The following is a 25,984-nucleotide window of genomic DNA, read 5'->3' as shown; positions in this document are numbered from 1 at the left end:
GAGTGCGGGAGAGGCGGGAGGCGGGGGGCGGCCCCCCCACCCCTCCACCGGCCAGCCCACCGGGAGAAGTCCCGCCCCTCCCGCCTGTCAGTCCGGGCCTGCCCCTGGTCCCTTTTGTCCCAGTGCCGGTGTGGTGACCTGGTAGTTTCTTTCCCTGGCACCTCTCACTGGTTGGTGGGACCCCGTAGTTTGGAGCATTTGTGGGTCCCTTTCTATCTGTCGGCAGTCTCTTGTCCGTACGGCGGGCAGTGCGAACCCTGTAGGGTCAGTGTTCTATTCCAGTCCCTGGCTCAATCTTTACTGCTGGTGCCCCAGGGTTCTTGGGTCAGTGAGGTCCGTGAAGGTCCCCTCACTGTGCAGGTATTTGTCAAGTTGCCTGAAGCTGTCGCCTGACCTAGGGCCCTGTACCTCGTCTATGCTCTGGTTCCAGAGGTACCTGGCTGTACCCTCCTTGGCAACCACTCTCCTGTGCCACCTAGGTCACTGTTACACAACCCCGTCTGGAGACACGTCCGTCCCCTTCAACTGTCACTACCGGACTCCTCTGCTGTTCTGTCTGTCTCTGTCTCCTCCCATCGGGTTGTCTAGTGGACTGGCTCCACCTCTGGGTGGCCATCCATTGGGTCCCGGACTAGTCAGTCTTCTCTAATGGGGAGTGGGATGTTATGTGTTTTGGTGGTACCAGCACTGGTCTTCCAGGTCCCTGGGGGTAGGCCCTGCATCTTGGTCAGGATGCAGTATCTAGTAGTGCCCTGATGGGTTCAGGGCCGCTACAGATAACCTTGCAATAAATAGTTGTTCAAGCACGAGCCATTAGATGGGGGTCCTGAGTGGGAAACCTTCCTGTTGGACATACTTATTTGAATATATCCCCTTTTAAGCTGTGACTACATGAGGACGTGTTGGGGATACTTGTATCGTGGTGTCGCATTGTGATTCCTATGGTGTTATACTGTGACTGCGGTACCGAGTCACAAATGTGGTGGATTTTCTGTCGCTGAGTACAAGCTGCACACAACCCACTTGCCATCGAATTCAGTGCAAGTCATAGTCGTGCGACAAGTCGCTGACAAGGTGCACAGATGGTTTTGGTGGCGTCTTGAGAGAATTGAAGTCGTCCCAGCTGAAATGACAGAGCTACTCCACCATTTCTGCTCTTTGCAGAGGGATTTCAGGACTATTACTAATATAAGAAGTCATAGCCATGTGAATAATTCACCTTGTGCTCAGGGCAAAGAGCAGCTTGTACTCTGTGCAGGAGGGGCAGAGGTCACAGTCCACGACCAGAGGAGGAGGAGCAGCAGCAGGGAGGGACTCAGGGCAGTGTAGGAAGTGTGGTGCTCAGAAGTTCAGTGTTTCCTGCTCTCACACAGATGACATAGTGGAAGGCTGCAGGCTGACAGCCCAGCTGAGCCATGGACGACTGCTCAAGCCTGGCATATAACATCTTCACAGGATGGCTCGCCTTCATCCTGGTGCTCATCATGCTGCCCTCCATGTTTGGCATGTCTCTGGGCATTTCTGAGGTCTACATGAAGCTTCTGATGAAAATGCTTGAGGTGAGCAGGGTCAGGATTGCTTGTGCTCTGTGTATATGTGATATATTCTGCCCACACCTCAGTAATTGCAGCACAGACTTTACACACTCCTGTTCACACCATGTATTTGGAAAACAAAACAAATGGAAAGTGTGTTACACAAACAATGGTGACTCATGGGGGAGAGCTTGCCTTCAGACCTCACAGGTGGACAATGTAACAATGTTCTTTATTTGGAAAATGTTTTGATCCTCACAAGGTATTTTTTTTTCTCTCCTTCAATTGTGTTAACCCTGTCAGGACAAAGCAATTTCTTCCCTTTTGCACTGTTCACTTTTTTTTTTCACCCCCCCCCCCCCCCGCCCTTATTTCAAAAGCCATAACTTTTTTTTTTCTTTGCAAGGGCATGTTGTGTGTTTTTTTTTTTGTTTTTTTTTTGTTTTGCAAGATCAGTTGTAATTTTTTAATTACACCATTAATTTTGGCATCAAATGTACTAAAAGATTGGGGGAAAAAAATCCAACAAGGATGAAATAGTTTAAAAATAACCCTGCAACTCCACAGTTGTTTTTTTTGCAATTCAGGCATTTATTGTTTGGTAAAAAATGACCTGGAAACATGATTCGTTAAGTCAGTATGAATTCGCTGATGACAGACTTGCATTTTCTTTATTTTATTTTTTTTATTCTAAGATTTTTTTAAAAAAAAAATTGGTGTTTGTCGCCACTTTCCAAAACCCATAATGTTTTTATTTTTCTGTGGATGAAGCTGCATGGGAACTAGATCTTTGGCACAGCAAGCTTAAATTTTCATTGATACTATTTTGGGATCCATATGATGTTTTGATCCATTTGTATTCTTTAATTTTATATCTGATCACTGATATCATTTACAGTATATCATAAAAGTGAGTACACCCCTAACTTTTTTTTTTTTTTTTTTTTTTTTGTAATCTTTTATTATATCTTTCCATGGGACAACACTGAAGATATGACACTTTGATACAATGTAAAGTAGTCAGTGTTCATTTTGTGCCCTCTTAATAACTCAACACTCAGCCATTAATGTCTAAACTGCTGGCAACAAAAGGGAGTACACCCTTAACTGAAAATGGCAAAATTATGCCCAGAGTCAATACTATATGTGGCCACCATTATTTGCAAACTCTGCCTTAGGCCTCTTTCACACAGGTACGTGCCTCCAGTACGTGTTTGGTCAGTTTCCTTACGTACCGGAGACATGTACACACATAGACCTAGGTATTCCAATGGATTTGGATACACGTATGTATTTACGCATGGAACGTGTGTTCGTTCCGTACAAATGTGTGTCCGTGTGTTTCTCACGGCAACATGTCCGTTTTCTCTCCGGCATCACGGGTGTCACATGGAATGCAAACGGGTCACACGTAACACAAACGGACCACACAGATGTGTTCCGTGTGACACGCACCGGAGAAAAGACATGTGTCTGCGAGAAAAAACCCCAAACCATTACTCACCTTCTCCAGCCCTCCTGTCTCTGCCGCTGCTGTCACCTGCTGCCGCCCGCCGGTCATTATGCTCATTGCATATTCACTTCACTGCGGCCGGAAGCAGCAGCGGGGAGTCGGCAGGAACGGAGACCGAAGATCAGCACCACAGACAGCGACGCCAGGGACAGGTGAGTAGAAAGTTCCCGTTCCCCGTGTGTTATCACGTTAGCACGGAATTTCTAGAAATCCATCCACTATGCTTGTACTGTACAACGCAGCGTTTTGGACATGGCAAAAACACGCTACATCCAAAACACTGCCAACACTGATTGTGGGCATGCACCCTTAAGGGGGATTTACACGCTACAATATTGTTAATGTTTTATCGTCGGGGTCACGTTGTTAGTGACGCACATCCGGCATCATTAACGATATCGCAGCGTGTGACACTCACCAGCGGCCTCAAAAATGGTGAAAATCGTTCACCATGGAGAGGTCGTCCCAAAACCAAAAATCGGTAATGGTTGATTATCGATGTGGTTCGTCGCTCCTGTGGCAGCACACATCGCTGTGTGTGACACCGCAGGAGCGAGGAACGTCTCCTTACCTGCCGCCGGCCGCAATGCGGAAGGAAGGAGGTGGGTGGGATGTTACGTCCCGCTCATCTCCGCCCCTCCGCTTTGATTGGCCGGTCGCTTAGTGATGTCGCGGTGACGTCGCTGTGATGTCAAACGTCCCTCCCCCTTGAGGGAGGGATTGTTCGGCAGTCACAGCGACGCCGCCGACCAGGTAAGTGCGTGTGACGCTGCCGTATTGATAATGTTCACACAACGATCACACGAAATCGCATGCAAAACGGGAGCGGGTGCTTTTGCGTACAATATCGCTAGCAATACAATATCTTAGCGTGTAAAGCCCGCTTTAGAGTTAAAAGGCAAGTGCGTGTGTGTGTGTGTGTGTGCGCGCGCGCAATTGTTTACTTAAACTTATTACCCTGTGATTAACATTCCATGACTAGAATCTCGCATGCATGGCAGTCCTACATGTCCCCTGATGTGATTGATTGACACCTCAACTCTATACACAATCTCTATTGAGAGGCTTCACAACTTTGCTGTGTTCCAGAATCTAAATTTAGGTTACTGGCTTTAGCCATTCTGAAAAAAATAATTTGCTACACCGTTGGATTCAGAATCTTCTTGCCTACATTATGTTGCTGTCAGGTGAGGTAACAAAAACCTGCCGACAGATACACTTTAACTTTCTTGGGCATAGAGTTCACTAGAGCTTCACAGATTGCTACTGGAATCCTCTTCGCTCCTCCATGAGGACATTATGGAACTGGTGGATGTTAGAGACCTTGAACTCCTTCATCTTCTGTTTAAAGATGCTCCACAGATGCTTAATAGGGTTTAGGTCTTGCACCTTTACACTTCGTGTCTTTACCAAGGCAGTGGTCTTCTTGGAGGTGTGTTTGGGGTTATCATCATGTTGGATTACAAAGGGGATCATGCTCTGCTTCCTTATGTTACACTTCATGTTGCCATTTGTGGTTCTCTCAATGAACTTTAGCTTCCCACAGCTTTTAACCCCTTCACCAGCAATTTTCCATATTTCTCCTGTGAATGCCAGTGTTCACAAGAAGTACGTCATGACAGGGATAATCTGTTGACCACTTGCTGTCATGACAACCCATCGGCAACCTGTGATCACGCCACAGGGTCGCCGATGGGGGCTGGAAATGACAAGTTCCCGGCAGAGCGTTTTAAATCCCGTTATCAGAGATTGACAGCGGGAGTTAACTGGTTGACAGGCTTGGGTGGATTTCTGATCCACTTGCGCATGTTAGCTGCACATGTAGGCTGATCAGCTGACGTGCTGGGAAACTTGCGGGCTCACCGTGTGAGCTTGCATTAAAGGGACAGACCCAACCTTGGATGTACCAGTATGTTCAAAGTCATGAAGGGATTAATAATTTAAAGAACAGTTTCCTAAGTTATAGAATTGTAATGTATCCAAAATATTTGGATGCCATACCGTGGCATTCAATTTCATTCTTGCTTTCTTGCAGACTTGTTTGGGTGAGTTGTATCTGATTTCCGGAGGAAATAAAGTATGCTGTGGTTTTGTTTCACACAGAAGCTCAATGGAAAAATCAGTTATCTGCACTGCCCCATTGAATAACATTGGTCCCAGTGCTGGGTCGTTTACATGAGGCCTTAGACTTGTATGCCATGTTAGGAGGGAGATTCTGAGCATTATCCACACGACTACCCATATGCATGAAGGAATTAATATAAAATTCACATATTCGTTATATTATGTATCTACAGTGCCCCCCCACACACCACACCACTGGTGGTTGTGAGGGGAAAAATAAAAAAAAAAGTATAGTCTAATAAAATAAAAAGATATTAATTTCTGGATTAAAAAAAGACTCATTAATATGGTGTTTTATATGTCTGTCTTTCATATCCACATGTCATCCTTGTGTTTGTTTTTTACATAAATATGACATCTGTGATTTTTTTTTTTTTTTTTCATTTTTAAATATAAACTCCTTCATGACTGAGGACGTCCTAAATCATGAATGGGTAAAATGGACTTTGCACATTTGAACAGCAGACATGTGTGGCTAACTGGCGCAGGTTGATCCGTGATCCACCCGAGCCTCATAACCGCTTAGATCGCGCTGTCAAAATGGGACAGCACAATTTAAATAGCCGCGGTGGGGAAATCGCCTTTCCTCGCTGCCATTGGAGGCCCTGTGACGCGATCACGTAGAGCCGATTGTTGCCATGGTAGTGACGGGTCATGTGATTACTCCTGTCGCTATCATGACGTAGTTCCTGTGACAGCTGGAAGAGCAGCGGCTGTAACATGAATGATGCATTTCTGCTCTGCTCTGATCAGACTGCTAATCCTTATAGTCCCCTAGGGCAAGGTTCCCCAACTCCAGTCCTCAAGGCCCACCAAAGGTGTGTGTTTTCAGGATTTCCTTAGCATTGCACAGATGTTGGAATCATCACCAGTGCGAGTGATTAAACTGTCACCTGTGCAATACTAAGGAAATCCCGAAAATATGCAGTGTTGGTGGGCCTTGAGGACTGGAGTTGGGGAACTCTGCCCTATGGGAATAGTAAAACAAAATTAAAAAAAATGGAAAATAGTTTAAAAAAACCCCTAAAACTTCAAATCAGACCCCATTTGAAAATTAAACGATTAAAAAGCAAAAAAAATACACACACATTTGGTATCGCCATGTTCAGAAATGCCCGATCTATCAAAATATAAATTCAATTAATCTGATCGGTAAACGGCGTAGCGGCAAAAAAATTCCAAACCCCAAAATTTATGTTTTTTGGTTGTCACAAAAAAAGTCACTATAGAGGAAGCTCTGCTCACTGGTATATAGGTGCTCAGAGGTAAATAATAGATACTAGAAAAAGATAGCCTCGGCACACTAAAACTCCCCAAATTGAGTCAAAAAGTCACAAATGTATGGTGATAAAAAACACTCTTTATTGGTCCATAATTTGAAAAGATACTTTTTAAGGCATATATGTTTTCTGTCCAAGTTTAGTAGCTAATTGACGTTTCGGCCTGAGGCTTCGTCAGTTTGGACTTATCTGCGTGCAAAAGTATAACAATAATCAATATCATACAATGGTACAGAATTTAAGCAACGGAGGAATACAATCCGAGTGTAACAATAACATAAACGTGACATATGAGTTTCTGTGATACAGAACAAAGATTATAGTAATGTTTCAAACATAAGGGTCAAATTAAATTAAAACCATAATGGTAAAGATTTACCATACACAAAAGTAATGTGTAGTAGGTGAAAAAGTACTAAGTATGGCAGCGCTGATGGGTAAACCGACCATGAAGGACGAGAAAAAGCGGAGAAAAAGCGGAGAAAAGGTGGAGAAAAAGCAGAAAGAGTGGAAAAAAACAAAGAAAAAGTGGGGAAAAAAGGGGGGAGAAAAAGCAGAGAAAAAGAGAAATGGCTATGAAATAGTGTAAATAGTACATGACTCACCAAGAACACATATAGTCTTGATAGGTATATCAAACAAAAGGACCGGACAACGTGAAGCACTTATATTGTTGTGCGTATCTCTATAAAGGAAGGCATATACGTTAAAGTAAGGATCTTTTTAGAACTAATCAACGAAAAATATTAATGGCAAATATGTAATAATGTTGATCAATGTGCAGTACCTGTTGCTTAGTGACCGTTGCAAGGTAGCATGAATCAAAAAGCACCTATCAGGTGCTGCAGCTAATCAGCATAGGAGTGCTGGGAAAGACAATAGGAGCGTCTAATATGGATCAAGCTATAATGAAAAAATGTAATAGACAGGTGAACATCAGACGTCTTCAAATATATCTCTACTGATAAGTACGGTGTATACAACACCCATATGTACCTGTGCGTCAGCCTTATTAGTGTAGCACTGTCACAGGAGCTGTATAATGTTCCTGGGACGTTTCCCACAGATAATGCCTTATGGTAAATTTGTTATGAAATAGATGTACCTCTGGGGAATAGCAAGAAATATCCTGTACATCATAACCAACTGAAATACTGGATTTTGAAAAACTGGATTTTGAAAAAGATATACATGACCTAAAAAGATGTCTCGTATTTACGGTTGAGTCCGTTGGGTTCTAATGTGCCTAAGGTGTGAATGGCAACCGACCTTCTGTCTCTTTCTCTCTCTCTCTCTGTCAGATGGCTTTAACCCTTTGTGTTTTCTGTACTCCTCTTTTCTCACCGCATTAGGACCTTGGCCAGATAAAACCCCCCTTCCCGGTGCTACCAGCAGTACTAATACTGGGCCTTTCATTTACGTAAATATCTTGTTTCCAACGATTTTAATACATCACGTTTATATGATCATGAGCCTTTATTTATTTCTTGCTATTCCCCAGAGGTACATCTATTTCATAACAAATTTACCATAAGGCATTATCTGTGGGAAACGTCCCAGGAACATTATACAGCTCCTGTGACAGTGCTACACTAATAAGGCTGACGCACAGGTACATATGGGTGTTGTATACACCGTACTTATCAGTAGAGATATATTTGAAGACGTCTGATGTTCACCTGTCTATTACATTTTTTCATTATAGCTTGATCCATATTAGACGCTCCTATTGTCTTTCCCAGCACTCCTATGCTGATTAGCTGCAGCACCTGATAGGTGCTTTTTGATTCATGCTACCTTGTAACGGTCACTAAGCAACAGGTTCTGCACATTGATCAACATTATTACATATTTGCCATTAATATTTTTCGTTGATTAGTTCTAAAAAGATCCTTACTTTAACGTATATGCCTTCCTTTATAGAGATACGCACAACAATATAAGTGCTTCACGTTGTCCGGTCCTTTTGTTTGATATACCTATCAAGACTATATGTGTTCTTGGTGAGTCATGTACTATTTACACTCTTTCATAGCCATTTCTCTTTTTCTCTGCTTTTTCTCCCCCTTTTTTCACGACTTTTTCTTTGTTTTTTTCCACTTTTTTTCCTTTTTTTTTTCTCCCCGCTTTTTCTCCCCGCTTTTTTTTCTCTCCTTTTTTTATCTCTCCTTTTTTATCTCTCCTTTTTTATCTCTCCTTTTTTATCTCTCCTTTTTTATCTCGCCTTTTTTTCTCCTCCGCCTTTTTTTCTCCTCCGCCTTTTTTTCTCCTCCGCCTTTTTTTCTCCTCCGCCTTTTTTTCTCCTCCGCCTTTTCTCCGCTTTTTCTTGTCCTTCATGGTCGGTTTACCCATCAGCTCTACCATACTTAGTACTTTTTCACCTACTACACATTACTTTTGTGTATGGTAAATCTTTACCATTATGGTTTTAATTTAATTTGACCCTTATGTTTGAAACATTACTATAATCTTTGTTCTGTATCACAGAAACTCATATGTCACGTTTATGTTATTGTTACACTCGGATTGTATTCCTACGTTGCTTAAATTCTGTACCATTGTATGATATTGATTATTGTTATACTTTTGCACGCAGATAAGTCCAAACTGACGAAGCCTCAGGCCGAAACGTCAATTAGCTACTAAACTTGGACAGAAAACATATATGCCTTAAAAAGTATCTTTTCAAGTTATGGACCAATAAAGAGTGTTTGTTTTTTTATCACCATACATTTGTGACTTTTTGACTCAATTTGGGGAGTTTTAGTGTGCCGAGGCTATCTTTTTCTAGTCACAAAAAAAGTGGTACCATTAAAAACGTCAGCTCAAGATGCCAAAAAATAAGTCATCACTGAGCCATAGATCCCGAAAAATTAAAACTCTACAGGTCTCGGAAAATGGTGCAAAATATGAACCACTTTTTAGATAAAATTAAACCTATACATGTTTAGTGTCTACAAACTCGTACCGACCTGAGGCATCACACTGACACATCAGTTTTACTTTATATTGAACACTGTGAATAAAATATGCCCTAAACAATTGTACAATCGCACCTTTTTTGTAGCATTGGAATTTTTTTGCTATTTTTCAGTACACTATATGGAAAAACTCATGGTTTAATTTAAAAGTACAAATCATCCTGCGAAAACAAGTCCTCATATGACAAAAGTTACGGCTCTCGGAAGAAGGGGAGCAGAAAACAAAAACGAAAAATGGAAAATATCCCTGGGGGTGAAGGGGTTAACAATAAAAAAAATAAATAAAAATAAAGCATTTACTACAGCGTCCTATGTAATCACTACTCAGGATCTTTTAAAAACAGGCGTTATAAATAGAGTTGTTTTTTTTGTTTTTTTTCTTACATCATGTGGAAAATGGAAGACACAAGGTAGCAAGTGTCGCGGGCGGTGGGGCGCTGCGCTCGCTAACGCTTGGGTCCGGCGCTGCTGCTGCTCGGTGGCTCGAGCGGTGGGCCCGGATCCGGGGACTCGAGCGGCGCTCCTCGCCCGTGAGTGAAAGGGGATAGTTTGATTTGGGGATTTGGTCCGTGACGCCACCCACGGGTTGTGGTGAGGTTGGGCACCACCGCTGCTGGTGACAGGGATCCTGGGAGCGATGGTAGGGAGCAGCTGGGATGTTGTTTTCCCCCTCCGTGGGTAGGGGTTGTGGTGGAACCGGGGCCCGGTGTGGTGACGGGGAGGCAGGATTGGCAAGGTGCAGGGTCGCCTGGACTGCGCAGCGCGGTGCTGGATGGCACGGTTGTACTCACTCAGCCACAAATGTACGCAAAGTCTCTGGTAAACCAAACGGCTGGATGGACGGGTCCCGCAGCCGGCGGCTGTGACTTCTCCCGGACGGTTGGTGGTGGCTGCCTTTCCCTGCAACTTTTGTGTATGTTCGGTCCCGATGGCTTCCCATCGGTAACCCGCTCCCCAGCGTATATATGTGCCGGAGGAGCCCTTTTGCCCGCATGCTCTGGCCCTTGGAACTCTAGTTGTGGCGGCAGCTGTATTAACTTCTACTGGTCGGACGGTTGCCTTCAATCGGGTCTTGGCTGTTAGGAAACCCCTGGGGTTCCGGTCACTGATGGATTTGACCTCTTAACGGCGACTCCAAGCCTGGTCGGTGTCCGCAGGCCCTGCCTGTGTGTGCTGGCTTCACTTCGCTCCCCGGTTCGGTACCGGCGGGCCACCGGCCGACCCCGGTCCTACGGTTCCGCGTTGATTCGCCTCTCCTGCAGACGGCCACCACCGTCTGCCAACCTTGCTCTTAGTGCCCGGGCCACACACCCGGACACTGTCAGTTTACTCCTTCACTACTACTTCACTCCTCACTCTTGCACTTCCCTAACTGATCTGACTTCCTTATCCCGCCTCCAGGACTGTGAACTCTTCAGTGGGTGGGGCCAACCACCTGGCTCCACCCCACCTGGTGTGGACATCAGCCCCTGGAGGGAGGCAACAAGGATTTTGTGTCTGGCTGATGTGCCTGTCTCGGGATGGGGGTGTGTGTTGCAGTACCTGTGACGAACTGGCTAGTCCAGGGCGCCACACAAGTTCCCGACAAATGATCTTGATAGCGCAACTTGTATGAAACTTTACCATGTAGTCTTTGACTTAATTTTAGAAAAGGGAATCCCACTCTTAAAACTTTGTTTTGCCACTTTTTCAGTTGTGACAATTTTTCAGCAGTTTTTTCTTCTTGTTTGATCTATTCCAATTTTTTTTTTCTATTGAGCAATAGGAAATCCAAGTAAGTCATGGGCATCTGGCAACAGGAAGTCTAATACTCACAGAAATTTATCATACCCCTATTTTTCACCAATGTTCTTGTAAGCATATACAATTCTGCCATGTGTATGTATCGCCCAGGGAGTGGGGTACTCAGTCCCAGGCAGTGTATCACTGGGGAATGTCACTTTGGTGGCCGTTGCCCGATCCTGTACCCTGGGTGCTTTTTTAATGGGGAGTATTTACAGGGGAGAATGAAGTATTTTGTGTGACGCCACCTGCGGGTTACTGTTAAGATGGTGAAATTGCCGCTGCTAAGTTGATTATCTCTAGGGCTGGTGGTAATGGCAGCTGTGGTGGTAGGCCCTCCGCAGGTAGGGCTGAGCCCAGGAGATGTATGATGGGAGTAATAAGGGAGGCCACACCGTGAGTTGTAGTAAGTCTCTACTCACTGTTGACCCTCGGATGGCTGGTTCAGGTCCCTGTAGTTCCAGTCCAAGTGCCAGTTGATGAATTGGTTGCTCTGTCCCCAGCACCCTCAGTGTGGTTGGGTCCCCATAGCGTGGAGCAGTTTGGGGCCTGACTGTCCCTTTTTGTGGCAGTCTCCTTGTCCGTATGGTGGGCAGTGTGGACCCTGTAGGGCTGGTCTGTGTCCCGAACCCTGATCTTTGCTTTACTGCTGGTGCCCCAGGAACTGAGGGTCAGTGAGATCCGTGGAGGTCTCCTCACTGTGCAGGAATTTGCCAGACCGTATGAAACTAGAGTCTGACCTAGGGCCCTGTGCCGCGGCGGTGCTCTGGTCGCAGCGGTACTCGGGTGTACCTGCCCTGGCGACCACTGTCCTGTGTCCCCGGGTCACCGTTACACGACCCAGCTCTAGGCACGTCTTTCCACTTCCACTCACTACTACTGACTGCTGTCCCCTCCCACCAGGCTGTCTAGTTCCCCTGGTCTGACTCTGCCCTCTAGGTGGCCATCCCCTTGTGTCTGACTAACCAATTACCCCTGGTGTGGAGTGGAAACTGGGATTTTGGTGTGTGTGTGAGTGTTTGGGTGTTATTGGCACCGGTGTTCCAGGTCCCAGGGGGTAGGCCCTGCATCCCCGTGAGGATGCAGTTCCTAGTAGTGCCCTGACTGCCTCAGGGGCTCTAAATGTACCGTGTCCATTTTTCTATACAGCCATCTGTCTTTGTTTGTTTTTTTTCTGCAAATGTAGTAGTGAAGAATTGGAAGAAAAACAAATAATTTGCATTGTGTAAAGCGGGCAAATAATAAAGATACAACTTGAGGCATAAGACTACACACAGTAACGTAATTGTGTGATATAAAGCTCAAGGTGTAGCATTGTTGGATTTTTATTCAGCGGTCGCACACAACATTAACCTCATAGACATGGATGCAAGTGACATGATCTATTTGTGATTTGATGTTTTGTTGACAGCAAAATCCCAGTTCTAAAATAGATTTCCCCCTCCCCCAGCAGGCTTCTGTCTTTTCTATCACAAAATTAGAATTGAAAGGAGAGCCAGGGAGCTGTAGGAGGGTGGAGTGCATCCTCTATCGTCTCATTTGCTTCCTATGCAGAGCGAAACAGTCAAAGTGAGTTTGTCATTGCAGAGCGTAGCAACCAAATGCGATAATTGAGATGAACAGTGCTTATGCAGATGGGAGCATCAAGTGATTTTGATTGCTACTGAACTGCACTCTGCATAGACGGTACTGCCGGAGCGAGCCCATTGCCTTTTTACCTTCTTGCCTGTTGCTGTGCTTGAAGTGGAATTTGCCAGTAGTTACATGAAGATTTGCTAAGGCTAGGGGCTGGTCGTTTGATCATCTTGACAGTGATGGCAATTGCTACATTTTTGGGCCCCTCTAGAATCTAATTACAGTATACCCTGCCTCTGTTGCCCTTTCGACGATGTGCCAATGCTCTCTGATCATGTCACTCTTTCTTGCTTATTCTGATTATTTCGAGGCTCTTAAAAGCTTCCTCTGGATAATTGATGTATATTATGGCTTTATTTGTTGGGATCCTAAATGAATAAATCTGCATGTGGTTTTCAGATGTGGTTCCCACTAGTGATGAGCGCACTGCTCGGTGCTTGGTAAGCGTAACGATGCTCAAGTGCTCGGTACAAGTTTACAAAGTATAATGGAAGTCAATGGGGAACTTGAACATTTTTCCTGAATTTTTTTTTCTAGACCCACATCTGGAAAACTGCAAATTGTTTTGCAAAACAGTAATTGCTTGTGCTTTATTTGTTTTTGTTCAGGTTAAATAAGTAATATAAATGTTTTAATATTTTAAGGAGGCTTATTCACTAGTCTTAAGGCCTAAAGGGTGCTTTACACGCTGCGACATCGCTAACGATATATCGTCGGGTCACGTCGTTAGCGACACATATCAGGCGCCATTAGCGACATCGCAGCGTGTGACACCAATGAGCGACGATCGAGCACAAAAACGTGAAAAATCGTTGCTCGTTGACACGTCGTTCTTTTCCTTAATATCTTTGCTGCTGCAGGTACGATGTTGTTCGTCGTTCCTGTGGCAGCACACATCGCTATGTGTGACACCGCAGGAACGACGAACATCTCCTTACCTGCGTCCACCGGAAAAGAAGGAAGGAGGTGGGCGGCATGTTCCGCCCGTTTAGTTCCGTCCCTCCGCTTCTATTGGACAGCTGCCGTGTGACGCCGCACGAACCGCCCCCTTAGGAAGGAGGCGGATCGCCGGCCAGAGCGACGTCGCAGGTAAGGTAAGTCAGTGTGACGGGTGTTAGCGATGTTGTGCTCCACGGGCAGAGATTTTCCCGTGTCACACAACCGACGGGGGCAGGTACGCTCGCTAGCGATATCTGTATCGATATCGCAGCATGTAAAGTACCCTTAAGCACTTGGCATGAAAATCGGTGCGATAAAACATCACATTCCACTTGGACCAATATTAGCCTATGTGTCTACACTAGAGATGAGCAGTGTTCGAATCGAACTGTTCGCCAATCTCAAATTCGACCTATTTTAGGCGATGTTCGAGTCGTTCGACGAACGCGAACAATTAGCTTCAAGTTCGACAGTTCGAGGTTATGTTCGATAACAGTTGGATCACCAAAAGCATAACTGGCTTTTCACAGTAAGTGTAATGCGATCATTGTTTCTCTCGCTCTCATTCAAGTCAATGGGGCGAGAGAAAAATCGCACTGCACTCGCAGTACACCGGTATACCGTGAGTGCAGGGCGGGAATGGCAATAGCCGGCTACGGAGGAGAGAGAGAGAGAAATCCCTCCCTCCCCTCCGCAGCACTGGCCCGCCCCCCGCAGCTGAGGTCTGCTCGCACCAACGGACCTCAGTCGCAGGGACACTCGCATGATGCTCTGCTGTACTGCCAGCATGAGCCCAGTGTCATGCGAGGATCGCAGTAGATCCCTGTGTGGGCCCCAGCCTAATATCCAACTTTAGTGTATAGTGGGTGGGGGCGGGGCGGGGTTTAGATCAGTGCTGCTGAAATAATGGCGATCTCCCTTTTTTTTTTTTCCTTCTTTTTTTTCCGTAACCACATGTACAGTTGGGTGGGCCAGGCTGTCAGACAGACAGACAGCAAAGTGCATTTTCTGCATACAAGCAAAGACATGTCTCATTGCCTGTGTATGTCACATGTCCTTGCCCTGTAAGACCCGGCCATTTTCCCCATCACCGCCATTATCTCAGTGCTGCAGTTGTGTATCAGTTATCTCACCGCTACTGCTGCTGTGGGCGATATAAAGGTTAATAGAGAGAATTGGGGATTAGTTGTAATTTCAGCCCTTTTGAGGGCTACGGTTAGAGCAGTTCCTAGCAACTTTTGCCAGGCAGGTCTGTGACAGTGCTGTGCAAGTGTTTTTCACAGCATCTGGCCAAATCTAACTCAGGCAATCCTTTTGGGCAGGGAGTGTAGCACTGCTGTGTAGAAAGCTACACCTCCTGTCAATCCAGTAGCCAATTTTTTTTTTTTTTTTTTTTTTTTTTTTTTTTACTGCAACTAGCCCAGGCAATCTGTGAGGAAAGTGCAGGTGGAGATATAATGTTGCCTTCATCCAAAGGTGGTGCTCTCGATGTCTGAGAGAGCTCAACACCAGCAGTTGTTTCCACTTCCAAAACAACTGACGACCTGCCAATCACACTGCCTCTTGCGGGTAAAGAGGTGTGGAAGGTCAGCGTCCAAAAGCATGTGTGACTGCTGTCCCCACAGTCACAGAGGATGAAGAGCGCGCGGATGCACTTGAAGGTGCAGACGGTGGTTGGCCCGCTCTGCTAGGCCGCATTGTAGCACAGCGAGCTTCTTATTGCGGCACGGTGACTCAGTGGTTAGCACTGCAGCCTTGCAGCGCTGGAGTCCTGGGTTCAAATCCCACCAAGAACAACATCTGTAAGGAGTTTGTATGTTCTCCCTGTGTTTGTGTGGGTTTCCTCTGGGTACTCCTGTTTCCTCCCACACTCCAAAGACATACAAAAGGGAATTTAGCTTGTGAGCCCCAATGAGACGGTGTTGCTGATGTATGTAAAGTGCTGCGGAATATGTGGGCGCTATATAAAAATAAACATTAATAATAATATTATTATCCATGTGATGGTTCATGGACGAAGTACTCAAACTAGTGAGTTTTTGGCCTCTACTTAGAGATTGGTGACAAATCTTACGGATGACATGTGATGGGTGATCCTTTGCGATGTCAAAAAAGGCCCAGGCTAGGCAAGGCTTGGAGCCCATGCGACCTGCAGAGCCACCATCACTTCTGCGCAGAGACAGAGTTGTGGCTGAGGATGCAGTTGTTGATGTGCTTCCAGTACTCCGTCTCTGTCCAGGAAGGCGCAACCTAACCTCGTCGTCAGTAGCATCCTCCTCCACCTCCTCTGCTGACCTCATCCACTGGCTGACTGTGGGTTGACAGATGCGCTGGCATTGAGGTCCTGCACAGGCGAGTGTCTATGACTTAGACGCGTCATGCACCGCGGCTTCAGAATAAGGAAAACTAAGATGGTCAAAAAGGGAGGCGCCGGTCCCGGAGAACTGCGCCACCCATCCGACTGTTGTGCAGCGGAGTGGCCTTCTAGGTGAGTATTATAGTGTTTTTTATTTTCTACAGTACAGCCTGGGCTCTTATATACAGCATGTCAGAATGCTGTATATAAGAGCCCAGTGGTGGTGGGCGCAGCTTATAGGCTAAAAAAAGTGGTGACAGATCCCCTTTAAGTGCAAGTGGAGGTGCCTGGGCCGGTCTCTGCATCAATATTTGTAGACGGACCATGTTTCACAGAGGACTTATTGTAATGTGAGCATAGTTTATTGAAGGGCTGAAAACAAATACCGTACATTAAAGTCATAAACCTTTCCAGAAGAGCATCTCTTTATTGTGAAAGAGATTTGTAATCAGTCAGCAGACTGGTAGCCCAATAATTTCCTAACTCATTAGGCTGATATGTCATTTATGCCATAGTACGAATAACGCATGTATGTGTACTGTCCCTGCAACAGTCGGACTGCTCGGATCCGGGGTTTACCGTGGCTCGAGGGTCTCCAGACCCGGGGGCTCACGGCCACTTGAAAATGAAAAAAGGGGAGGGGGCGAGTATATTTACAGGGGATTAGTATTGTTTGTGACGCCACCCGTGGTTCGCGGTAATTGGGAGTACTGCTACTGCCGATGGGAGTACCCGGGGGAGATGGCGCGGGGGCGCAGCCAGATGACGTTCCCTCCACGGGTAGGGGAAGGCCCCGGGACTCTGGATGGTGGTGGTGCAGGGATGCGGGGTGCATGCCGCGCAGCAGGCCGGACATAGTGGGGGAAATGCAACGTACTCACACAGGCCGTGTGGGTGTTGGTGTGACCATCAAACAGACTCCGACACATAAGTAAACCAAGTCTCTGAGCACCGCTGCCTCTCTGGGGGGAGCTCGTCCGGGAATCCGCTCCCTTTGATGTTGCTGGTGGTCTTGACCTGCCTCCTTGCACTTAATTGTAGATGGTTCTGAGTGACCCCTCGGCTAGAAGCTTTCGGGGTCCCGCTCCCTATACTCTGATAGGGGACCTGTGCTCTCGATGGCTGACACTTGGAATTTCAGTGGGCCGCATGGGTCGGAAAGCCCTATACCCCTCGTTGTGTTGGTGCCTTCGATCTCTGAGCTCTTGGGGAAAGTTCATAGAGAGACTATCCTCCACAGGTTAATTATCAGGTTGCGTGAAGCTACTCCCCCGATCTAGGGTTCAGTACCACGCCGTGCTCGGTACTAGTCCGGTTACTAGATATTCCAGTGCCGACCGTTCTCCAAAACTAAGGGTCTCCGACTGCTCCGGTCCCAGACCACCGTCTGCGACCTAGCCAATGTCTCCCAATTAGCTCCAACTCCCCCAGCTCCTCACTCTCTTGAAGGCTACCACTCAACTCCTCTCTCACCTCCCCAGGAGCTTCCACTTCAGTTTCTCTCTCACAGAAAGCTGACACTGAACTGACCTAAGTCCCTCCCACCAGTCTGCCTGACCCCTAGGTGGGTGGCCCTATTCCAGCTAGACCGCCCACTGGTGTGCCTGACAGGGTGTGGTGTAAGTTGAGTAGGATTTGAATGTTGATAGAAGCAACACCAAAGGTTAGGATCCCAGAACGATGGAGGGTGATTTCTGCACCATAAGGACAGGAGTGCAGTTCCCTGTGACACCCTGACTATTCCAGGCGTCACATTCCCTCTTGGTTAAAATGTAGCTCGTCCCCAAGCTACAGGACACGCTGAGATTTTATTTTTATTAACTGTGAAAAGAGTAACAAGGTTATTGCATAAATATTCATCCCTCGCAGGGGAGGCAATTCACTTAAACGTTACAAACAACTTCCAGAGTTCATTTATTAGAACAACTGGGAACGCTACCGGTTTTAGCGGTAGTTGGTGGCTCAGTCTACTCCGCTGCAGCCCCTTCCTGCCACAGTCCATTCCCATCGTCCCTCTCCCTTCAAGCCGCCACCCAAACAACCTGGATCCCTGGTGCCACCTCTAGTGCTGGTGGACACCCCTATTCCAGGAACCTTAGCAGTCCCTGGTGACAGTGTTGAAGTCCTGGAGGTATAAAAGATGACTCTGGTAGGCTCACTAGGCGCAACTATTTACAAAAGGCACAAGTTTGTGCTGGCTGCTGCCTGTCCTGCAGCCATGGTCCATTTTTAATACTAAAAGAGAAATGAAACCAGAGTCCATGCTCCAGGTGCAAACATTGTAAAACTTTTTGAATCAGGTGAAGTATTTGGGTAATTGGCAACTAATCAGCATTAACTAATCGTCATTCTCTATATCTCAGTGGGGGCTGACCAAAGTTACTACGCGTCGACCTCAACTCTGAACCTTCTTCTAACCCCTGTGGTATGGCAATGTCTGTTGTGAATTCCACATCACTAGTGATGGGTGTTGCTGGTAGGACTCTGTGTTCGTGGTGAAGGTACAGGTACTACTCTAGGTGCTGAGGAGAGTGCAGTGTCAGTAAAGGGGGCCTTACACGCAGCGACATCGCTAGCGATGTCGCTCGTGAAAGCACCTGCCCCAGTCGTTTGTGCGTGAATGGGAAAATCGCTGCCCGTGGCGCACAATATCGCTAGGAGCCGTCACCCATACTTACCTTCCTCTTGATGTCGCTGTGACGCCACACGAACCGCACCCTTAGAAAAAAGGCTGTTCGCCGGCTGGCGAACAGCCTCTTTTCTAAGGGGGCAGTTCGTGCGGCGTCACACGGCTGAGGGGCGGAGAGCAGCTGCATGGAAGTCACGCCCACCTCGTTGCCGGAGGATGCAGGTACGGTGTTCGTCGTTCCTGGGGTGTCACACGTAGCGATGTGTGCTGCCTCAGGAACGATGTACAACCTACGTCCTGCACGAGCAATGACACTTGGGAAATGGACGACGTGTCAAAAATCAACGATTTGGTGAGTATTTTACATCGTTGGTGGTTGCTCGTACGTGTCACATGCAACGACGTCGCTAACTAGGCCAGATGTGCGTCAGGAATTCCTTGACCCCAATGACTTCTCGTTAGCGATGTCGTTGCGTTTAATGGGGCCTTTAGCCTTTCCTGATCTGGTTCCTCCACGGGTTGTGGGAATGTTAACATAGAAACTATCACTGCTCCATTCTGCATAGGCCAATCTGCTGGTAAATCACCTAGGATGGTACGGATCGTCTTTTCTTCTCCACGACTTGGGGCTGGGGTTCATCGGGGACTCTTAGGGGTTCTGGACACTTCTTTAAGTGGTCTCTGGAGATGGCAGGCATAGTTCTTCCTTGATCTTTGCTAATAAGGCAAGTCTTCCGATTGTCAAAATTATACATTGGTCTCCCAATCTCCCATTGGTCATCCAGTTTGTGTAGTTTCCTCTTCCTCTTTAATACCATTTCGCCTGGCGAGAAAGGAGTAGCTCTTGCCTTTTTGTTGAAGTTCTTTTCCTGCTTCTCCCTACTCTGATTCAAATTCTCTTCAACATATTCTTGGATTTGCTTATACTGCATCTGGCGATCTGAGTCCCATTCCGCATCGTGCGAGTAATCTTCTGGTAGTTCAACTTCCATTTCTAAGTCCACTGGGAGTCTCCCCGGTCTGGCTCTCATCAGGTAATCGGGTGTACATTTGGTGGAGCCCACAGGAATGTTATTGTAGATGTCAACGAGATCTGGCAGTTTTTCAGGCCACTGGTTCCGCTTTTTAAGGGGAAGAGTCTTCAGCAGGTTGATAACTAGATGGTTCATCTTTTCACACATCCCATTTGTTTTGGTATGTTAGGGAGTAGTGCGTATCTTCTTACATCCGTACAGACTACAGAATTCCTTGAAGATTTCAGCCTCAAATGCTGGACCTTGATCGGTGAGGACTTGATAGGGATACACATGTCGCCTGCAATAGTGTGCTTGGAATGCCTTCGCAGCTGTGCTGGCAGTCAAATCTTTAACAGGTACCACCACCAGGAATTTGGAATAGTAATCTACCATCGTGAGTGCATAGGTGTAACCACTTCTGCTTGGAGTAAGCTTGACGTGATCCAAAGCTACGATTTCCAAGGGCTGTTAAGTGACTATTGGTTGAAGTGGCGCTCGCTGACTGGTGCTATCTTTTCTCCTCAAGGCGCAAGAACCACAGTTTCTGCACCAGGCCTCTATGGTGTCTCTCATTCCAATCCAATAGAAGCGACCTCTGAGCAACATTTCCAACTTCTTCCACCCAAAGTACCAGCTCGATCGTGATATGCTTCCAGGACCACCAGTACGTATGCCTTGGGTATCACAATCTGGCATATTCTCTCATGTGTTTTGGGATTCGTAAGGCTTCTGCACAGTTTGCCTCGATGGAGGTACAGTCGACTCCTGTCCTTCCACAACGTCTTAGCTTCCTCGGGGGCATCTGGATCCAGGTGGGAATCTGCCTGGGATGTCATTATCCTGTGCTTATTGCCAACCGTGGTGGGGTAATGGATTGAAGATTGCTTCTTGTTGATTGCTGTTAGATTGGGACTGTGCCATGCTAACATGGCGGTGGAAAGCAGGCAATTCAATCTCCTCTAAGTCATCTTCATCTTTCCCATCATCAGGTAAGTGGGACGTTCTGGATAACGCATCTGCGTTGGCATTCTTGCGGCCAGCTCTATATTTTATAGTGAAGTCATAATTCGACAGTCGTGCAACCCAACGTTGTTCCAGTGCTCCCAGCTGTGCCATGTCCAGGTGGGTCAAGGGATTGTTGTCCATATACACAGTAAATTTTGCAGAGGCCAGATAGTGCTTGAATCTCTCGGTTACGGCCCAAACGAGTGCTAGGAACTCCAGCTTGAAGGAACTGTAGTTCTCAGGGTTTTTTTCTGTGGGTCGTAGCTTCCTGCTGGCATATGCGATCACCTTCTCCTTGCCATTCTGCACTTGGGATAAAACAGCTCCTAGTCCCATGTTGCTGGCATCAGTGTACAGAACAAAAGGGAGGTTGTAGTCGGGGTAGGCCAGAATTTCTTCTCCTGTTAAGGCAGACTTCATCTGGCCGAAAGAATCTTCTTGTCCCTCACCCCAGGTGAATTGAGATCCAGAAGCCTGGCCGTGCTTGGGTTGGCCAACCAGGAGATCCTGCAAGGGAGCTGCCATCTTGGTATAGGCTTTCACAAACCTTCTGTAGTAACCCATCAGTCCTAGAAACTGGCGCACTTCCCTGATGTTCGTGGGCCTCGGCCAGTGCTGAATAGCCGTAATTTTCTCAGGGTCTGGAGCCACACCTTCAGCGCTAACCGCATTTCCCAGGTATTGAACTTTAGGTTTTAGTAAATGACATTTGGACGGTTTTAATTTCGTCCCATACCTGGAAAGAGCTTCAAAGACTTCTGCCAGATGTTCCAGATGTGCTTCATACATCTTGGAATACACAATGACGTCATCCAGGTATAGCAGAACCGTTTCAAAGTTGCAGTGACCCAAGCAACACTCCATGAGTCTCTGAAATGCTCCAGGTGCATTTCACAGCCCGAATGGCATGCTGTTGAATTCGCATAATCCCCAACGGGGTGGCAAAGGCAGTTTTCTCATGATCCTCCTCAGCAACAGCCCCTTGCCAGTATCCACTAGTAAGATCAAGAGTAGAGAAGTAATTTGCAGATTTTAAGGCAGCTAAGGACTCCTCATTTCGTGGTAGGGGGAGGAAGCAACTTTGTGTGTGATCTTGTTCATTTGTCTGTAATCCATACACATCCTCATAGTGCCATCCTTCTTTCTGCAACTGTCAAGGATGACCCCCAGACTCCTTCATATTTTTCAGCATGTCCTTTGCACATTGGTAATGGGCAGGTGGTATGGGCTTGTACCTCTCTTTAATGGGTGGATGAGCACCTGTGGGTATATGATGATGTACTCCTTTTATCCTCCCAAAATCTAGTGGGTGCTTGCTAAAGATTTGTTCGCACTCCTGCACTACCCTGTAGTTTCCCTGTTTGTGATGTGGGGGTGTAGAGTCGGTACCTACATGTAGCTCCTGGCACCACTTTTCTAACTGTCCCTGGGAACTGTCACTGGAAGACTGGTATGTTATGTTTGGGGAATTTGCAGTATGGATGGAATCTGTGTTTACAGTAAACAGTTTGGCAATTGTGGCATACCTGGGCAATCTAACCTCCTCCTCCCCACAATTCAACACTCGCACAGGCACCCTCCCCTTCCGGACATTGACTACCCCTCTGGCCATCAATTCTGTGGGCCAATGCTCTGAGGGCAGGAGCTTTACCACTGCCTGGTAAACTTGTCCACGGGAGCCTACAGCTGCCCTGCACCATAATATCATCTCACTCTGCGGGGGTACTACAAGGTGGGCTACATCCATTACCCGTACACCGCCAATTTCTCCTCCAGATAGATTTACCTGTTGTCGCTGCAGTAGGAGCCCCGATCTCCCGCTGTAGGACCCTCTGTCGCCCTGCTCCTGAAGTCTCGGACAGCTGTTGGAGTAAAAACAATACTTCACCCATACAGTTCTCAATGACATTTGTCCCCAAAATTCTTAGGGTTCCGGTCACTAGGGTCATTATGCACGACTGAGTATTTGGCGTTCTAACTCCACCCGGCCCACCTTTATGGTCACCTCCTTGAAACAAATTTGAGTTACCGGTAACCTGTTGACGGCGTAGATGGTAATGCTGTCGTCTGGCGGGGTGAGTTCGTCATTTGACCAAAACTTCTGATATAGCCCATAAGGGATAGTCATTACCTGGGAGGCGGTATCAAGGAGTGCAGAAGTCGGGATCCCATCCAGGGTGATGGACACGATATTCTGTCCTCCCACATACCGCTCCCGCCAGACTGCTGGGGCTTTTGAGTTTATTCCTGGGAATTGGCCCTTGGCCCCAGGGGTTGCTCGTTTAAAGGACAGAAGCGGGCATAATGACTAGTCTTATTACATTTATAACAGACAAGCTGTCCATACCGGTCGCCGTTTCTTCTATGTGTCGAGGTTCTCCCTTTCATCCTGGGGACATCCTCCGGGCAGTTGGCTAGCTTGATCTTCCCGACTGGCTGGGCATTTGGCTTGAGCTGCATTGCCTCTAGTATCCTTGTAACGTCACTGCTCAGCAGCTGCACTTGCAAAGACAAGTCACTGATTCCACCTACGGGCACTGCCGGGGGTGTTGGCTCTGGCAATGCTAAGGCAGGAGGTTTTACATGTAGAGGGGAGGCATCAACTTGCCAGGACTGAAGGAGAGAGTCAGTAGCCTCCGGGGGCTGCAAAGCTTTGATAGCCTGTTCTTTCAGAGTAGCAAAGTCCAGTGTAGGGTGCTCCAGGGCTCGCAGCAGGCCGGACATAGTGGGGGAAATGCAGCGTACTCACTCAGGCCGTGTGGGTGTTGGTGCGACTATCAAACAGACTCCGACACATAAGTAAACAAAGTCTCTGAGCACCGCTGCCTCTCTAGGGGGAGCTCGTCCGGGAATCCGCTCCCTTTGATGTTGCTGGTGGTCTTGACCTGCCTCCTTGCAATTAATTGTAGATGGTTCTGAGTGACCCCTCGGCTAGAAGCTTTCGGGGTCCTGCTCCCTATACTCGGATAGGGGACCTGTGCTCTCGATGGCTGACACTTGGGATTTCAGTGGGCTGCATGGGTTGGAAAGCCCTATCCCCTTCGTTGTGTTGGTGAACGATCTCTGAGCTCTTAGGGACAGTTCATAAGAGAGACTATCCTCCACAGGTTAATTATCAGGTTGCGTGAAGCTACTCCCCGATCTAGGGTCCAGTACCCTGCCGTGCTCGTTACCAGTCCGGTTACTAGATAGTCCGGTGCTGACCGTTCTCCAAAACTAAGCCTGGCTCCTTTTCGCCAATACCCTGTGACCGGGTCTCCGACTCCTCCGGTCCCAGACCACCGTCTGTGACCTAGCCAATGTCTCCCAGTTAGCTCCAACTCCCCCAGCTCCTCACTCTCTGAGGGCTACCACTCAACTCCTCTCTCACCTCCCCAGGAGCTGCCACTTCAACTCCTTTCTCACTGAAAGCTGACACTGAACTGGCCTAAGTCCCACCCACCAGTTTGCCTGAGCGGGTGACCCTATTCCAGCTAGACCACTCACTGGTTTGCCTGACAGGGTGTGGTGTAAGGTGACTAGGATTTGAATGCTGATGGAGCAATACCAAAGGTTAGGATCTCAGTACCTTGGAGGGTGGGTTCTGCACTATAAGGACAGGAGTGCAGTTCCCTGTGACACCCTGACTAGTCCAGGGTGTCACATTTGAACCATTGATATAAGGCATAGGAGGTCTTCGATAAAGTACATTGGGGAAAGTGACAGATGCACCACAGGCGAAAAATAATGATTTAGTGCAGAATGTACAATATTTTGGGGCCATCTTTTAGTATACTTGGTATATTGTGCTCTTATCACACTTGAGGTTGGGATCGGCGTATAAAACGCCAATATTTGTTAATCCAGTAACTTTCTCGGCCTCATCAAAAATTAGTAACCGTGACAAGTTGGCTTTCTGGATTCCCATGCAGCTGTCATGCTGTGACGTTCCACTGCTTTTCTGCACAATCGCTTAAAAGGAGTGTTGTAACCTTCAGAAAATCTTTGTCCCTGGATGAAGATTTGGTATAAAATAATAAACCACTCTTTACTTCCTCCTTCAAGTCGATTGTTGAGTTTTCAACGCTACTCCTGGTGTCTGAAAGTGGCTTTGTCAATGGCGTCAAGTCAACAATGCAACATCAAATCAATGAATTCAAATTTATGCAAATGCTTTTTTTTTTTTTTTCTCTGATTTCCTTAACTGGTCGATACAACTGAGGTAGTATAATGTTCAAATCATCAACCGTTGGAGGGAATTTCTTTGCGGGATGTCAGAATAGCCTCCTTTTGAAGAGAACTTTCTCCCTTCTTCATAGAATAACTATGAATACTCCGCAGATATTATCTGATCCTCTGCTTCTGTCACTCAAGAAGTTGATGATTTTATCAACTTTACTTTCTTGGATTTCAAAACCTAAACATCTGAGCTGACCACTACAGGTATGTATAGAATTAGCCTGATAGTGCCAGTATAGCATTGGGCTTAAGTTATATACGAATATCCTGTTGATTGGTTCACTTTAAGTTTTCATTAAATATCTAATGCTTTCATACCTTTTCCAAGGCATTGCACTAATTGACGGCTTTAGGCAGCAGAGCTGTCATTTTTCTTCCCACATATTGATAGAAGCCTGCTTAATATTGTGGAACGTCCTTCTTAAAGCATCACTCCAGCACTTTGTTTATAAGCGCCCTCCATTTTCCCCTTCTATTGACGGCACTCCGGTCCTGCGGCACCATCTTCTGTTCAGCGTCTGACTAGCCGGCAGTCAGAAGGTACGTCACAATATCTCAATGCAAGTCTATGAAAGCCAAAAGAGGATCTCATAGACCTGCACTGAAGAGTGACCATAAAACACTGGAGCAATCTGGCAGGTCACAGATTGCCTGAGACCGATAAGATTGGCGATGGAAGAAGGTGTAGATGACGGTAGGTGAGTATAAAATTAGGCTCGGGGAACTTAGATTAGAAGCTACCATAGCCGCAATCCAGCAGAAAAAAAACTCAAACTCTGGAGTTGTGCTTTTAAGTAGTTTTCCTTTGTCTCCCCTAGGAAACTACCACAGGGGATTGAGATTGATTTCAGTGATCCAACGACCCCTAAGACACAATCATTTAGCTGGGAAACAAATGTTTCTCCCGTGGGTGTGTGCTGTTGATTATAATGACTGCATGTTTTTGTAGTGCTTCGTATTGTGACGCCCTG

The 25,984-nt window shown here is 46.8% G+C and overlaps 1 protein-coding gene across 1 annotated transcript in view; it reads left to right on the top strand.

The window, feature by feature from the left end:
• The first annotated feature begins 1,334 nt into the window (after positions 1-1,334).
• GPAT3 (glycerol-3-phosphate acyltransferase 3) overlaps positions 1,335-25,984 on the top strand; it is an 88,561-nt gene continuing 63,911 nt past the window's right edge. Inside the window, exon 1 of the mRNA XM_075352009.1 lies at positions 1,335-1,559. Coding sequence (XP_075208124.1) covers positions 1,416-1,559 — 144 coding nt within the window. The 5' untranslated portion in view covers positions 1,335-1,415. The remainder of the gene's footprint in view (positions 1,560-25,984) is intronic.

This window comes from Anomaloglossus baeobatrachus, chromosome 1 (assembly GCF_048569485.1).
Source record: "Anomaloglossus baeobatrachus isolate aAnoBae1 chromosome 1, aAnoBae1.hap1, whole genome shotgun sequence".
NCBI lineage: Eukaryota > Metazoa > Chordata > Amphibia > Anura > Aromobatidae > Anomaloglossus > Anomaloglossus baeobatrachus.
This window is presented reverse-complemented; position numbering and strand designations above follow the sequence as displayed.